At 46.8% G+C, this 14,192-nt stretch overlaps 1 protein-coding gene across 2 annotated transcripts in view; it reads right to left on the reverse strand.

Annotated features, from left to right (window-relative positions):
- The window catches only part of CNNM3 (cyclin and CBS domain divalent metal cation transport mediator 3), a 32,913-nt gene that overhangs the window by 9,214 nt on the left and 9,507 nt on the right, over nt 1-14,192 (reverse strand). For both annotated transcript variants that reach the window (XR_013225789.1, XM_077305288.1), the window contains exons 2-4: nt 6,393-6,536; nt 4,357-4,509; nt 1,170-1,339 (exon numbers count right to left, since the gene is read on the reverse strand). Coding sequence is in view for 1 of the 2 variants with exons in the window: in XM_077305288.1 (XP_077161403.1) it covers nt 1,170-1,339; nt 4,357-4,509; nt 6,393-6,536 (467 nt within the window). In the remaining variant the exon portion in view is untranslated. The remainder of the gene's footprint in view (nt 1-1,169; nt 1,340-4,356; nt 4,510-6,392; nt 6,537-14,192) is intronic.

A 14,192-nucleotide genomic window follows, 5' to 3' on the forward strand; every position in this document is an offset into this window, starting at 1 on the left:
GCCTGTTCTCAATCTACCTTTTAGAGGAAGCACCTCGGCTCCTTGTTCCCCAGTGGATGACTTCACACCATCTGAGCATGTGAGAGCCATAACTGCAAAGCCTTTTCAGAAAGTCCACTGCAAAGCCTGGCTATTTGTCAAGGGGGGAGGGGCCATTAGATTATGGCAGCTCCTGGACCAGTGGAAGAACAGCCAAGCTATACTTATCAAAATAATTATGCCCCACCTGTCCTTCTGTCTGCAGGTAGCCATCTCTGAGCTATGGATAGTTTGGGGAGGAAGCTTCTAGACACCCCCTGGGCTGAGACAACCCAGCACAACCAGAGCCAGAATAAGCTCTGCCTCCCTCCAGGCTCACATTCTGTTCCCCTTTTCGTTTTCATCTGCTGGGGGTGGTGGGTGAGAGAACGGAGGGAGAGAGAGAGAGAGAGAGAGAGAGAGAGAGAGAGAGAGAGAGAGAGAGAGAGGCCCCTTATGCCACATTCCATAATAGGGATGTAGGAGGCTGGAAGAAGCTCCACAACTCCCTTTACAAACCCAGCTCTTTGTGAAGAGACAGAATTGGGCTTTGCATGGCCCATTGCACTTTACTGTCTCCATTTATGTCTGATCGCTGGGAAAGGAGGAAATGGCTCTGTTTTCCTCAATTTGACACCAAGGCAGATTACATACACTAGGGAGCGCAGACAGATCTTTTGGTCTAGGAAGCGTATCTGAAGAAAGACCTTCCCCCCCCTCCCCCATGCACTCCACACAAAATGAGGAGGTGTGTTTTAGGGACTCTGGGTCCAGGCAGTTTGCACTCAGGACTGAAGACGATCACCTGGGACAGAAGGGAACTGGGTGCCACCATCAGCCCTGTGATTGGCAGGCAGTCTGAAACCTTCACATTGCTCAGGCTTTCTGCAATTGCACGGTGAATAGAACAGGGCAATCTGGCTACACGCTGCAGACTCCCAACCTTCCGCCTCAGGCTACTGACTCCAGACGCCACGAGCTGAAAAGATTTGGATTTGGCCTTGGTCTGGAGTGGGTGGCAAAGCTGGCTCCTTAATTTGCCACATTTCAGGTGGAGGCATTCATTCATCCACCCACCCACCCAGCTTATATACCACCCCTAACAGAATATGCCACTCAAAGCTAAATAAATGCACTGTAAAAAGTGGTACCTGCAAGATAAGGATGAAATAATTGACCGGTTGGTTGCGCTGGTACAAGTAATGCTCGGGGGCCAGACGGTTGCTTTCATCAAATTTCACATCTTGGTTGACACTCGGATGTTTCAGCAGATGCAAGAGGACCTTCTCAGAGATTCGGGCTGGGCTGAAGAGGTCCACCTCTGTGGATGGGTGGAAGCAAGCGACAGAAAAAGCAGCATCAGCTCACGGTTCATCTGATGCATCCAAAATCAGCTGAACCTGCACCCACTGCTCTCCTCAAGGGCTGCTTCTGGATAGCTGATACAAGGAGCTACATCTAGAAGAAGATTCTGCAGCAGGTCTCAGCCTAAAAGACGAACGAGGCTGGCTAAGGAAGGCTTTCTGTCTAAAAAAGATGACTACGGGAATGGAGTTTAAGTAATTAGCTCAAGGAAATTGCAGCCAGGAAATATGGCCATTGGTTTAGAGTGATTTTAAATGGGAATTAACAAAAATCAGGGAGGCAAAGCCTACTGGCAGCTATTAGGGTGGCCAACTTCAGGCTGAGAAATTCCTGGAGGTTTTAGGACTGCTTTAGGATGCTTTGGGCTGATCCTGCGTTGAGCAGGGGGTTGGACTAGATGGCCTGTATGGGCCCTTCCAAGTCATGATTCTATGACACAGCCTGTGGAGGGGAGAGAGCTAATCAGGGTGATAATGCCATAAAGCCCACCCTCCAAATCAGCCATTTTCTCCAGATGAAATGAAACTTTAAGATATGAAATGATCTCTGTAGTCGGGAGATCTTGTAATTCCAGGTTATGCCGAGGTCCCACCTGGAGGCTGGCACACTAGAAGCTATTAGCCTGATAACAGAACCCTCACATTCAGAAGGAGGGACCCAGAAATAGTTGATTGGAAAGTAGACCCAAAGGAGAGAAAGTCAATATCCTGGAATTACACAGAATCTTTCAGAAGGGGGAAGAGACACCATGGATGATATCAGTCCAGAGATTTGCCTGCTTGAAGCAGTTCACAAAGTAATCTATCTATCTTTACATTTATAGACTGCCCTTATTGAACCGGTTGTCTTATTCCACTTAATATTTCTGGTAAGAGATTGGAGGAGGAGCGGGTCTCATGGCTTAAATGCCACTCAGCACAATGCAGGGCAGTTGTCAGGGCAGTTGTCTCGCCCCTGAATGCCTCCTCCTCCAACCAGCTTGCCTGTCTATCCAGCGGCCAGCCAATCGCCTTCTATCCCCCATCCCTGACCACCCCTTTCTACTTCCACTTCCCTCTGAGGCTCAGAGGCTGCAGATCCCTGCTGCATGAGAGCTGCCCCTGCTGGTGAGTTCCCTTCCTGGGGGCCTCCAGCCTGCAGCCTTTCCAGGTCCTGAGAGGAGGGAGAGGCCATCCACAGAGTTCTTCCACCTGCCTCCCCCCCCCCCCAATCTAGTATCCGTTGTATTCCTGAATTCAACGGGCTTTGTCCCTAGTAATACAATAAAATACATCTGTCTCACTTTTCCTTTTGGGGCTAATGATACATAACAATTAATAGTAACACTCAATCGTACAATTAAAGCACACAGACACTCTTAACCCCCTCCCCCAATTTTGGGGGGCACTGTTAAAACCAATATGTTTTTTAAAATCCCCATGAAATGATCAGTCTTAAAACAAGCCATAAAAACGCTGTATTTGGAGGTTCTCTCCCAAGCAAAACCATGCAGGCCCCCCTTTCCTGTTCGCTTTCTGACAGTGTCTCTTCCACCCACACAGACGTGCTCCCTTCCAAACATCTGGACTATTGCTGCAGACTGGGATTGCCCCCTGGAATCGTACGTTTAAATTTCAGCATAGCCTTGGAAAATGATCTAGCTCCTTCTAAGAAGCACACTCCAAGGGATGATTTCACCTTCCACTGATTACAGTTAATGCCCTCTGCAGGGATGGATGGAAGATGCTGCAATAGCAATTATAAATCCGTGGGCCTGCATCTGGGGAGGCAGGAAAACGGAGGATTTGCAGCATTATTTGTTTTGCTGCCCCATTATGGAGCGTCAGATGCACCAAAATAGCTCTCTTTGTTTTTTCTTTCTGGTGAATAATGACAGTTGGCCAGTCCATAAAGTGGCCCCTTTGGACCAAAACAAAATAACATAGTATGAACACACACACACACACACATGTGATGGTTATTTGTAGAACTAGAGACATATGCATTCAGCAGGATCTGATTCTACTGGCTGAAAAGGAAGCAGTCCTGTGGCACAGGCTGCCAAATTCTCTGAGATCTCTCAAATTCTTTTTAGAATTTTTTGTCACTTTATTAAGTCTGGACCAGTTATCTTCTGAGGTGGCTCCAGGGCATCCCATTTATGTTTCTTTATGCATGCTCATGCTCAGTCCATTATCTCTCTGCATATCCTACCAATGGAAAACATGTTAGATCTTTTGATCCTGTTTCAAGGGATGACACAAACCAGGTAGAACAGCAGGAACTAGAACAGCTATTGGCAAACAACAGTAGCTAGATATGACTCTGGCAGCTACCAAATGCTGATAAAAATGTTTCAAAGAGAACACTGCAGACTTTATGGTGGGTAATAGCTTTGCATGTTGTCTTTGCAGTTCCGTTTTCCATTGGCACAGTTCACTTTACTTGTGACTTCGTCCAGCCTGCAGCTAAACAAACAACTAAAATTTAACAGCTAAAGAAATGCACTTTATAGCATACCATTCCATGGGTGTGCTGATTTTATAGCATGACCCTCCTGCCAAAAACCCTTAATCTTGGATGAATTTGTTATGGCTGAAACAAACAAGTTTAAAGTGAATACAACAAGGACTGTCTCTTTTGGGCCAGCCAATTCCTTTAGAACCTGCTGAGGCTGAACTGGTGATGCTCCTTTCTGTCGCCTAAAGATCAGCAGAGTGGGCCCAGGTCCCTTGTGTTTTCCCATCTGGTGCCTCTGCCTGAGGACAGTCTGGTAGTTTCAACAGCTAACAATCACTTTGAGCCACCATGGACAAATCCCTTCCCTACCCTGGAGCAGTCAAAGGCTGGGAATCAATGTCGCCAATAAACAAAGCCCAGCATTAACTTTTCACTCTCTCTATCCAGGCTGCCAGCCCAGGATTAACTGGAGGGGGGCTGAGTGCCAGAGGAGAATGAGATCCTTTGGAGGATGGGCCCCCTTCCACGACTTACCTCTAGATAAGAAGCGCTGTGTAGCCAGCAGTAGCTGCGGGGAGATTTTCACCTTGTACTCATTGTCAGACACTTTGAACAAGGAGGAGTCTTCTTTCCGGCGATCCACCAAGGTCCCAAGAGGGGGAGGCTTCTTCTTCATTTTGTTTTCCCCTGCAGAGGGGGTTGGCAAAGAGAAAGCAAAAGGGGAGGGGGGAAATTGTAGAAGAACTACAGTTCAACGTGCACAATTCCCAAGGATGTTAGCTAGCATTTAGAAAAGCAGGTTTCTAGACCTCAATGTTGTGAAATCTGCCTGGACTTGCTTTATCAAAGATGGCAGGGAGCCACAGAGGGAAACTTTCACCTTTCCCACCCTAAATCATTTTCTCTCAGGGACAAGCAAGGCCCAAGATGCTTTTATCCCCATTGGGGAAAAATATAAGCACCAGTGAGATTTCCCGTGCAAAGGGAGAAGCAGCTCAGAGGTGACCTTTTCCAGCCAACCCCCCCAGCTTTAAGTGGAAAACATTAAAGCTTCTCTCTTCTACCACGCCAGGATGTTCCTTAAAATAAATATGGAAGAGACTGAAGAGCAGGAAGGTTAGTCCTGACACTAGCTGGGGGAAAAAAAGCAAACGATCAGGGCAGGTCTTTAATGGCCAGCACAGATGTTGTTCTCTACTCCCTTCGTTTACAAGACATTCTGGAAAGTGAGCAAACATGCACAAATGTGTTTGATGTACACAAGCGACAGTATTTGGAATGCCTCGATGCAAGATCCAACCCCCCCCCCTCCCCAAGAACACACAGCTTTGGGTTTAAGATGAAAAGGGGAAAGAATGTGCATATGCTTCTAAGGAATAACCACATTGAGCCTTAACACCGGTGGAGGAGAAATGGGGAACTTTCCCCTACATACATATCCCAGTCCACTGGTTTTAATAGCTGCCACTAAAATGCTGTCCCACCTGCATATACTATAATAAAAGATTTGCAACAAAGTCTGAAAGTGCTCAGATAAATTTAAATGTGTGGCATGAAGCTGTGGAGTCAGGGGATTCTTCTGGAGGTTCCTCAACAGGGAATACCTCTTTTGATGACATTCCAGCATCTCCAGGGGAGCACAGGCATTTAATATGGGAGCTGCTGTTCTGGTACCAGGCACCGTCAAGGAGCAACACACTATCTTCTTTCCCTTCACCAAGAAGCAACAGTTCCATCCTGCGCATGTATACTCAGAAGCAGACCCTGGTATGATCAGTAGGCCTTAAAAGATAAAGGTATCTTCTGTGCAAGCACCGGGACATGTCTGACCCTTGGGGTGATGCCCTCTAGCGTCTAGAGGGGTGATGCCCTCTAGTTTGCTGGCTCAGTAGGCCTTACTCCCATGTAAATACATGCAGAAGTCTAGATTATATCTCTCTCACTCCTGGGAGAAGGGAACTTGTATAAGATTCAGCACCGTCCCCTGCATTCCAAGCCACAGGTCACTGCCTCCTGCAATGGGCAAGAGAGTTAACTCATGAGAGACTTTTCTTGACCTTCTTTAGTTGTTGTTTCAATAAGTTCTAAGCATTACTCTAGCCAACGGACAGATTCTATGCATGTCATTAATACTCACCATAAACAACCAAACAGAGTAATTTACTAAGGTGTGCTTACCCAAAGGCACAATTCCCTTTGCCAACGAACGTAAATTAAAAAGAATCTGGCTTGTTCAGGAGTTAGAACGGAAATACTACAGAAAAAATTATGGGATCAAGTCCTGCACTTTTGAGTTAACTACACAGCCTCAAAACGCAGCGGCAATGCATAAGTTTGCCCATTAAATCAGTTGCAGGTGGTAGGAAATAAACAAACTGGTAGGAAATAACAGTGGAATGGACTGTAATTGGTCAGGTGCCATGCTAACTTCCATGGTTGATAAGAAGGTAACTCTACCAGCCTAGCCTGCAGGAAGGACGTTATTCTTATCTAGACCAGATTTTTTAAAAAAAAATTTTGGGAGGGGGGGACCAAGTCAAACAGGCCATACCTGCCTGGAAACAACTTACGGTAGTCATCTGACTCATCCATGATCTCTGATTTTATGATCTCCTCAATGACATCTTCCAATGTCACCAAGCCCATGACTTCATAGAAGGGGTCTCCTTCACCTTCATTGTTCACTTTCTGGACAATGGCCATGTGTGATTTTCCTGGGAAAGAGAAGAAGGGAACAAACAAAGTATGGTAAACCACAGTGCAGACAGGCACTGAACCCCTTTGAGAGAGAAATAACAGCATGTTTATGGTCCTTTGGAGTACTTCAAACACCACCACCATTTTCTTGTAAAGATTACCTCCTTGTAGGGTAGGGCAGCATTATTAACCCCCGCATGGTGGGAGGATTACTAAGTCTGAGAATATTAGTTGTTTGCCACCTAGTGAAGTTGTGACAAAAAAAAATACATGGCAGAATAAGCATGAATGGGGGAAATGAGCCCTGGGGAGGGCGGAATATAAACATATAAACAAACAAACAAATAAACAAACAAACAAATAAATAAATGTTGGACTCCATCCTGCTAGCCTTTGTTTCCCCCCTCATCATGGTCAGGATCCTCTTTTCCTTCCTGCCTCCAACCTGCTTGCTGTTTTTGGCCCCCCAGCAAACCTTGTGCCCACCCACCTAATCTTCCTCTACTTGTCTGGTCTTTCCTCCCTCTGGCCACTCCCCCCTCCACACCCCATCTCTCCCGCCCTATTCCAGGTTCACTTTTTCCTCCCCCTCATAGCCCCAGAGGTTTCTCCCCTTCCATTCCTCCCCAACCACCCTGGCTCTCCTTCTGGGTCTCTCTTTCCCAACAGCCCCCAAGGGTTCCCCCCTCCTCATTTCCTACTCCCCAGCATAGCTCATATTTCACCTCCTGGAGGTAATACAGTGCTGGGCACATTTTTGGCTTTTTCACCCTACCTTAGCCCTATGTAGCCCTATTGTCCAGATTATTTTGTCTACATGGTGTGGCATCTTACAGGAATTAGATGTATGGTGGGGTCAAGTAGACATGGTTCCTGGTAGGTAACTTGCAACTATTAATTATATTTTTAAACAAAGCTAGGTCTATATTCAGATGTTATGCATAACCACGGTTAAGAGGAATATACAAAAGCCCAGTTTGTTGCTAGGTTCATATGAACTCCTCCACCTGGCAAAAGCCAGCAGGGTCTGGTGGTTAAAAGTGGTGGGATATAATCTGTAGAGCTGAGTTTGATTCCCCACCTCTCCCCATGCAGCCAGCTGGGTGACCTTGGTTACAGTTCTCTTAGAGCTCCCAGCCCCACCTACCATGCAAAGCAACCATTGTGGGAGTTGGAAGGGAAGGCGATTGTAAGCCACTCTGAGATTCATTTGATTAGCAAAAAGGAGGTTATAAAAACCAACTTTTCTTCTTCCATCTTTCCCCCCTCCCTTCTTGTGCTGAGGATCTCAACTAAACAATTCTCCATGACACATGAATGCAAGCATGCAAGTTATTTGGGACTAGTTTTCTTCTGAGATGTGATATTTGAAGGCAGGCGAGAAGTTGACAGTTGCTGCTATTCTTTCTCAGTTGCATGATCTTTGGATGCTAGTTTGCTGCCTATCTTTATTGGAGCATAATTTTTAAAAATAAAGTGACAACAATAACTGTACCAAGGCAAACTGAATTACACCATATCAAAAACTGAATTTGGCAGCCTGAAAAAATTGCAACATTCTTTTAAAACAAGCATTTATTGAGTCTGCTTTTCTCACAAAAAATATTTCTTGCACTGTTCTTCTAACACTTTTTAGCTGAAAGGTAACATAGCAGTAATATTAACAAGAGTACAATGAATATAATTTAAACAAAATCTAAAATAGCTGCAACATAAAAACAAGCTGGCTCAATTAAGATTAAATTCCAGTGCCACGTGTCCCTCAGAATAAAAAGCTGTCAACCACCTCCAAAAGTAAACGTGAAGGGACAGAATGGGCCTCAACCTTAGAAGCAGATTCCATACCACAGGGGCAGTGACTGAGAAGGCCCCGCTGCCTGTGGGTGTTAAACTTGTAAACACTTAGGCATTTTGGCAGATACACAGGAGGAGATCTTAAACAAGGGGGGGGCATAGGAACAAGTGTTCTAGGATTTGCACAATATCACTTTTTTTTTACACAGTCTATCTTTTCTATTTTACAATTTTGTATAATGAAGAATCTTTTTTCTATCTGAAACGCTAGGCAGTCTACCCCCCAGTAATGGAAATCTTATTCAGCAATTCTGCTAGCTACTGAGAGCTCACAACTCTTCTGTCCGCATACCTTTAAGTGCACACCTTGACATTCAGGTTTCCTTTATAAACAAACAACCCCAAAAAAACACAGGGAAGCTCTTAGACCTCACTTAACATCATTATTCAGCAGCCTGATTAGCCCAGTTTGGCCCAAGCTTGTCAGGATTTGGGAGTGAAACAGGATCAGCCACAGTTTGTCCCTGGATGGGAGCCTGCCAAGTAAACCTTGCAGGTGCTCTGGGGAAGGAGGCAAGGACAGGCCCCCTCTCTTGCATGGAATACCCTATGGAAGGGGTTGCTATGAGTCATTGCACATTCTCCTTCATCCTTCCCCATCCCCAGCTGTTTCCACACAGATGTTGTGCACCACCTTGTTTTCTTTACTGTAACACTGTTTTTGCAAGCATTGATGAGACGGCAGCAGAATGAATAGAGGATAACGTCACCTCCCCTGCCCCCTCTTTGCTATGGTGTTTCCTAAACCTGACTTTTTTGGAAACGCTGTAGTCAAAGTGCCTCTGGGTGCCATGTGGAAAGGAAGGTGCCCATTTCCCCTGGTCCCACTCATATCGGTGCTGTTTGCCTTACCGCAGTTCATTTAAGTGAACCGTTTAAGGTGTGCAGAGAATCTGCTTTGGCCACCTTGATGCTTAAGATGCCATTACCCGTGTTAAGTACTGAGACAGGCCGAACCACACACCTACATTAATTAGGGGTCTCAGGGCTCAGATTGGGGGCATTGCAGGCGAGGCACAGATTGTCCACTTTTGAAGCTGGGAGGAGGGAACTGCAGGCATTTTGAACAAGGATTGGGGCACCCCGGGACCACCATCCTCATCCAGCAGCACTGCCTGTTTTATACCTTCAAGGTAAACAACAATTCAGACTGCTTTCCCATGCTTCTAGCTAGATTTGTCGCCTCCTAGCTGGCTTCCTAGCATCTACATGGCCAGGTTTTACAGCTGCATCCCTGGTTGGCTGCAACCTTGACCACTGCCCATCACTTCTGCCTTGAGCCACTCAGAGCCTTGCCAGTAGCTAGGACCTGGCCACATTTGACAATATGAAGTGCAGAAAGATGCAGTCAGCATCCCAGAGGCAAGATGAAAAGTTTTCTGGCACAGAGCTCTGGCTCTGGCCCTACCCAAAACATCCCCTAAATCAGCTATGTTGCCCTGACGACATATGAGTGGCACGGTCAGCGCACAAGCTGGATTAGGTCATAGGCTCTGTGCTGGCCCCCCTTTCCCCCTTGGTTCATACGCAGGTTAGGCTTTTGAAGACAGTTTGGTTTGGCTGAACAAGGCACACAAACAGAATGTTCTTGCCCCCCTCTTGGAGTCTCCTGCTGTGCCACTGAGGCAAACTGTTCTGAACAGCTCCTCACTTGCAGGTCTTCCTTCCAGTTCTCTCTCTCAAGGTATCCAGACACCGCCTGGCTCCCTGGAGCCTGCCCCATGCTCCTACGCTGGCCACGTGCAGCTCTGCAGGACCAGAGGCCCTCAAAATGCTAGCAGGAGGTCGATTTGTTCTTTTGAACAAATGACGACAATGCAGAACTGTACCAGACGTCTCGGCCTTGTTGGAGACAAGCAGAGGAGAAGGAGGTGAGGCCACCAGCTTTCTCATCAAAGGCTCCTCTGGTTTGAATGGAAAGCACAACCAGCACTGGACAGCTGTCATAGCAAAGGCCATCACTGAGGCTACTCAAGAGATCTTGTTGCTAGAAAAGGGAAATCCAAACAATCCTTCTCCCATAATCAGAACAAGGCAGGCTCCCCTATGAAACTCTCCTTTTAAAGCCCCACTGAAACAAACAGGAACCTCCCACGGGTTTCAGGAGTCGTTCTGCAGCTCAGGCAGATGTCTGCTGCTCCCACTCCCAACACCGTTAAAGGTATGTTAGTGCCATTAATCACATAAAAACCACAGCATTCGGCTATGGAATTCGGCTTCCTGAGAATATCAGCTTTCATGAAGAAAGGGGCAAGAGGGTGCATGGTTTGAAAGTGATGGCAGAAATCAGTGGGTTATGCCTGATGGACTCTCATGGGCCAGACAATTCTGGGATTAGAGGCTAGAAGGCAGGGCTTCTCTGGCCTGCCCCTTCCCAAGGATTAGCAGAACAAGCAATGTGCTGGAAGATGCCTAATGTGCACTCACACAATGTGCTCTACTCTGCAATCGGTATTTTTCTGTGCGTATTCCCCCTGGCATAGAGCATTCGCCATCATCAATTTTTTAAAAAAAGAGAATATTTATTTTATTTGTATCTTTCTCTTCCTCCAAGGAGCGGAAGGCAGAGAATGCAGGCGTATCCAGAGGCATCCTGTCCATGTCCCCAGAGCCTCTTGTCAGAAGTTCCATGATTCTTTTGACCAACACTTTGTTCTTTTCTAGTACTTCCCTTTAAATTGCAACTTTAGTAGATGCAGTCTACTGTTTGTTTTTTTTAAACCCACATATACACTTAAACGGAGCACAGAACCACCAAGCATGTGTAGCTCAGCAGTGAGAGCTGCTTAGCTTCGTCAGGTTTAGACCATATCCTGAGACTGTGTGGTACATACGGCTCCATGCCTCAATAACAGAATCATATGCGAAGGGCCACACATTCCCCATGCCCCAGGAGATCAACATGTTCCATGTGCCACATTCTGACCTCAAAAAGTGCTGTGAGCATTCATTGGAAGTGCGCCAGAATGTGCATCCTAGCAAGGAGTGTTGTCTACCTGTGCTGCCTTGCCCTGATTGATATGCACATTCCAATGCGCACTGGGACATGCTTTGCCATTCACATGCTCATGCAGCTTGTCACACCTTGGAACTTTGCTATGAGTTGCTATGTCAGGATCATAATCTTACTTTCTTTACACTGATTTCTGGCCTTGCAGTTACAATGCTAACCTCAAGTTGAGTGGCATTGGCCATAGAAGGGCAGCAGGAACACAAAAACTGCCCTTTATCTAAGGGGTTCAGCTCGTATGTCTATTGGTATTAAAAAAGAGCAAGACGCTCAACTGCTGTCATGTGCAGGAGGCAAACAGCCTCCTAACTGCAAGTGTGGACAAATGCGGATGGGTAAGCAAGGTGTGTGTGTGTGTGTGTGTGTGTGTGTGTGTGTGAAAGCAAAAGATTCTTCAGAGGCTTATTCTCAAAGGCACCCCTGGAAACCGTAAAGTCGGCGCACTAAACCTGTGAGCTCAGCTGCCTTGCGCCTCAGCAGGGCAGCCAGATCCCTGCAACTATGCAGAGGTCAAGGGTGGCAACCAGCTATTCTTGCCAAGTGTTTCAATAGGGGGGAGGACAGGGAGAGAGAGAGAGAGAGAGACCGAGACCGAGGGGCATGTCCTTCATTAAGGCCCAGCAATGTTTTTTTTCTAATGCTATGCAAAGGAGGAGTAGGGAGGCTGCCAGTTCAGCTCTCCTCTTTGCTACAGACCCACTAAGTGGCCATGGGCAAGCCAGTTGGGCCCAGGATCCCCCTCCACCATCTACAATGCTCTCCTACTGTACACTGAAGCTATAAAGATGACCGGGACAGTGTACAGGAAGCATTTTGAATACAGAGAATGCTTTACAAATGCTGCTTCATATTATTTAACACACAGGGCTAAGTAGGGACTGCTTATACCACAGAGGGTCTCAGAGCCCTGTGGAACTGCTACCCATCCTTCTCTGCCACCATCCTGTCAGATTCACACTCCTCCCTGGTGGGGAAGCACACAAGCCCTTCTCTCGCTATACTAAGTAGGCCCACGGGGCTGTTAAGAACTCTGGATAACTGGAATGTTCAATGGACATTTTTCAGAACCTGAGCCCCTTGTTGGCTCACTTCAATCCACTAAAGCAGTGGTCCCCAACCCCCGGTCTAGGGACCAGGACTGGTCCGTGCATTAGTCTTTACTGGGGAGCAGCTCCTCCTTGTCCTCCTCCCCTGCTGCTGCCTCGGGGGCTTCCCTGCCACTCTGCTGCCGGCTCACCTTTGGTGCTCTCCGGCAGCCGCCATAGCTAGAGCTCCCCCTTGGCGTGGCACTGCGCAACTGCTGCTGACAGCGCCCCCCCAGCGGGCAGCGGGAAGTCAGGGGCACCGGTGGGAAAGCAAGTGGAGCAGAGGCTCAGGAAGGGGCGGCGACATCCCTCGGCAAATGACTATCTCCCCCCGGGCCTCAGTAAAATTGTCAAGCGTTGACCGGTCCCCGGTGAGAAAAAGGTTGGGGACCACTGCACTAAAGTCCAGAATTCTGACAGGCAACAGCTTCCGAGATTTGGAGAGCTGCATCCTGCAGTTTCTTCGGGCTTCTTTCATTTCTGCATTAATGCCTTCACGTTCTGTGCTTTACTTAGAGACCTTGTTTGATTCTCTAAGACCAGGATGAGGGTCCTGAGAGATTATACAGAATGAGTGCTATTCAGATTGATGACCCAAAGGCACACAGTCCTCCATCACAAGCAAAGTCCAGCTTGAAACAGAAACAGTTCAAAGGCGGCAAAAGGTAAGCAACTTGCCTGTTTCTGTTTAATGTGAGCCATCCATGGCTTTGGCTACTGCGCCTCAAACCACAGTCAGGCAGCCTAGTTCATGCAGGTATTCCCTCACATAGCCCCTTTCTGGAGGAGAGAACAAAGGCAGCCATTTAAATACCTGAGCTTGTTCTCAGCCTCGCCAATGTCTTTATAGATCACACAAATCGCCTTGCGGGCTTAGGCCAAAGTGCATTTAGTCCCAAATCCAACAAAGGCATCCAGATGCTTTCTGAAAGCTCACAAGCTGGATCTGAATGGAACAGTGTTCCCCGGATGTTCAGACCATGGCTGGTATTCAGAGATACGCTGCCTCTGAAATGAAGGTTCCGTCTCACTATCACAGCCGCTGAGAGTGACTTAAGCCCTATGAATTTATCCAGACCTTTTTTTTAAAAAGGAGCTTTATGCTAAGGGTCATTACCACACCTTGTGGCAGTGAACTCCACAAGTTAACTGTGCATTCTGTTACAACAGCTAAGAGTTTTGTGGCACCCAATACATGAAGATATTTACTTTCAGCACAAGTCTCTCATTACCTTAGGTCAATAAATATTACACTTTAATGCAATAGTAATTACAGATCCACTTACAAAGCACCCCAAAGCAACTCCAGTGGCATGGCAGGGGGGGGAATGCAAGGAAATCAGCAGCTGATGGAAGAAAGTGTGCACAAAGCTCCCAATGGATGCCACATTGCAAGTGTGATTCAAGTGGGTAGTCGTGTTGTTCTAAAGTAGCACAACAAAAAGAGTCCAATAACACCTTTAAGACCAACAAAGATTTATTCAAGGTGTGAGCTTTTGAGTGCATGCACTCTTCCTCAGACTAATGAACAACCATCATAACAGTGGCGATATAAGGCAAAAGCTAATTATGGTAAACTGTGGCACAACAGCCAAATTAAGCCATATGATGCCATATGATAATTCTTTGCTAAAACAGCTAATCAGTCCCCTTCAATTCAGTTTGGTTCACAAAACATTGGGGAAATAAAACTGTCTAGTAATTAATGGCTGTGTGAATGTCTC

The sequence above is a fragment of the Paroedura picta genome, chromosome 12 (assembly GCF_049243985.1).
Source record: "Paroedura picta isolate Pp20150507F chromosome 12, Ppicta_v3.0, whole genome shotgun sequence".
NCBI lineage: Eukaryota > Metazoa > Chordata > Lepidosauria > Squamata > Gekkonidae > Paroedura > Paroedura picta.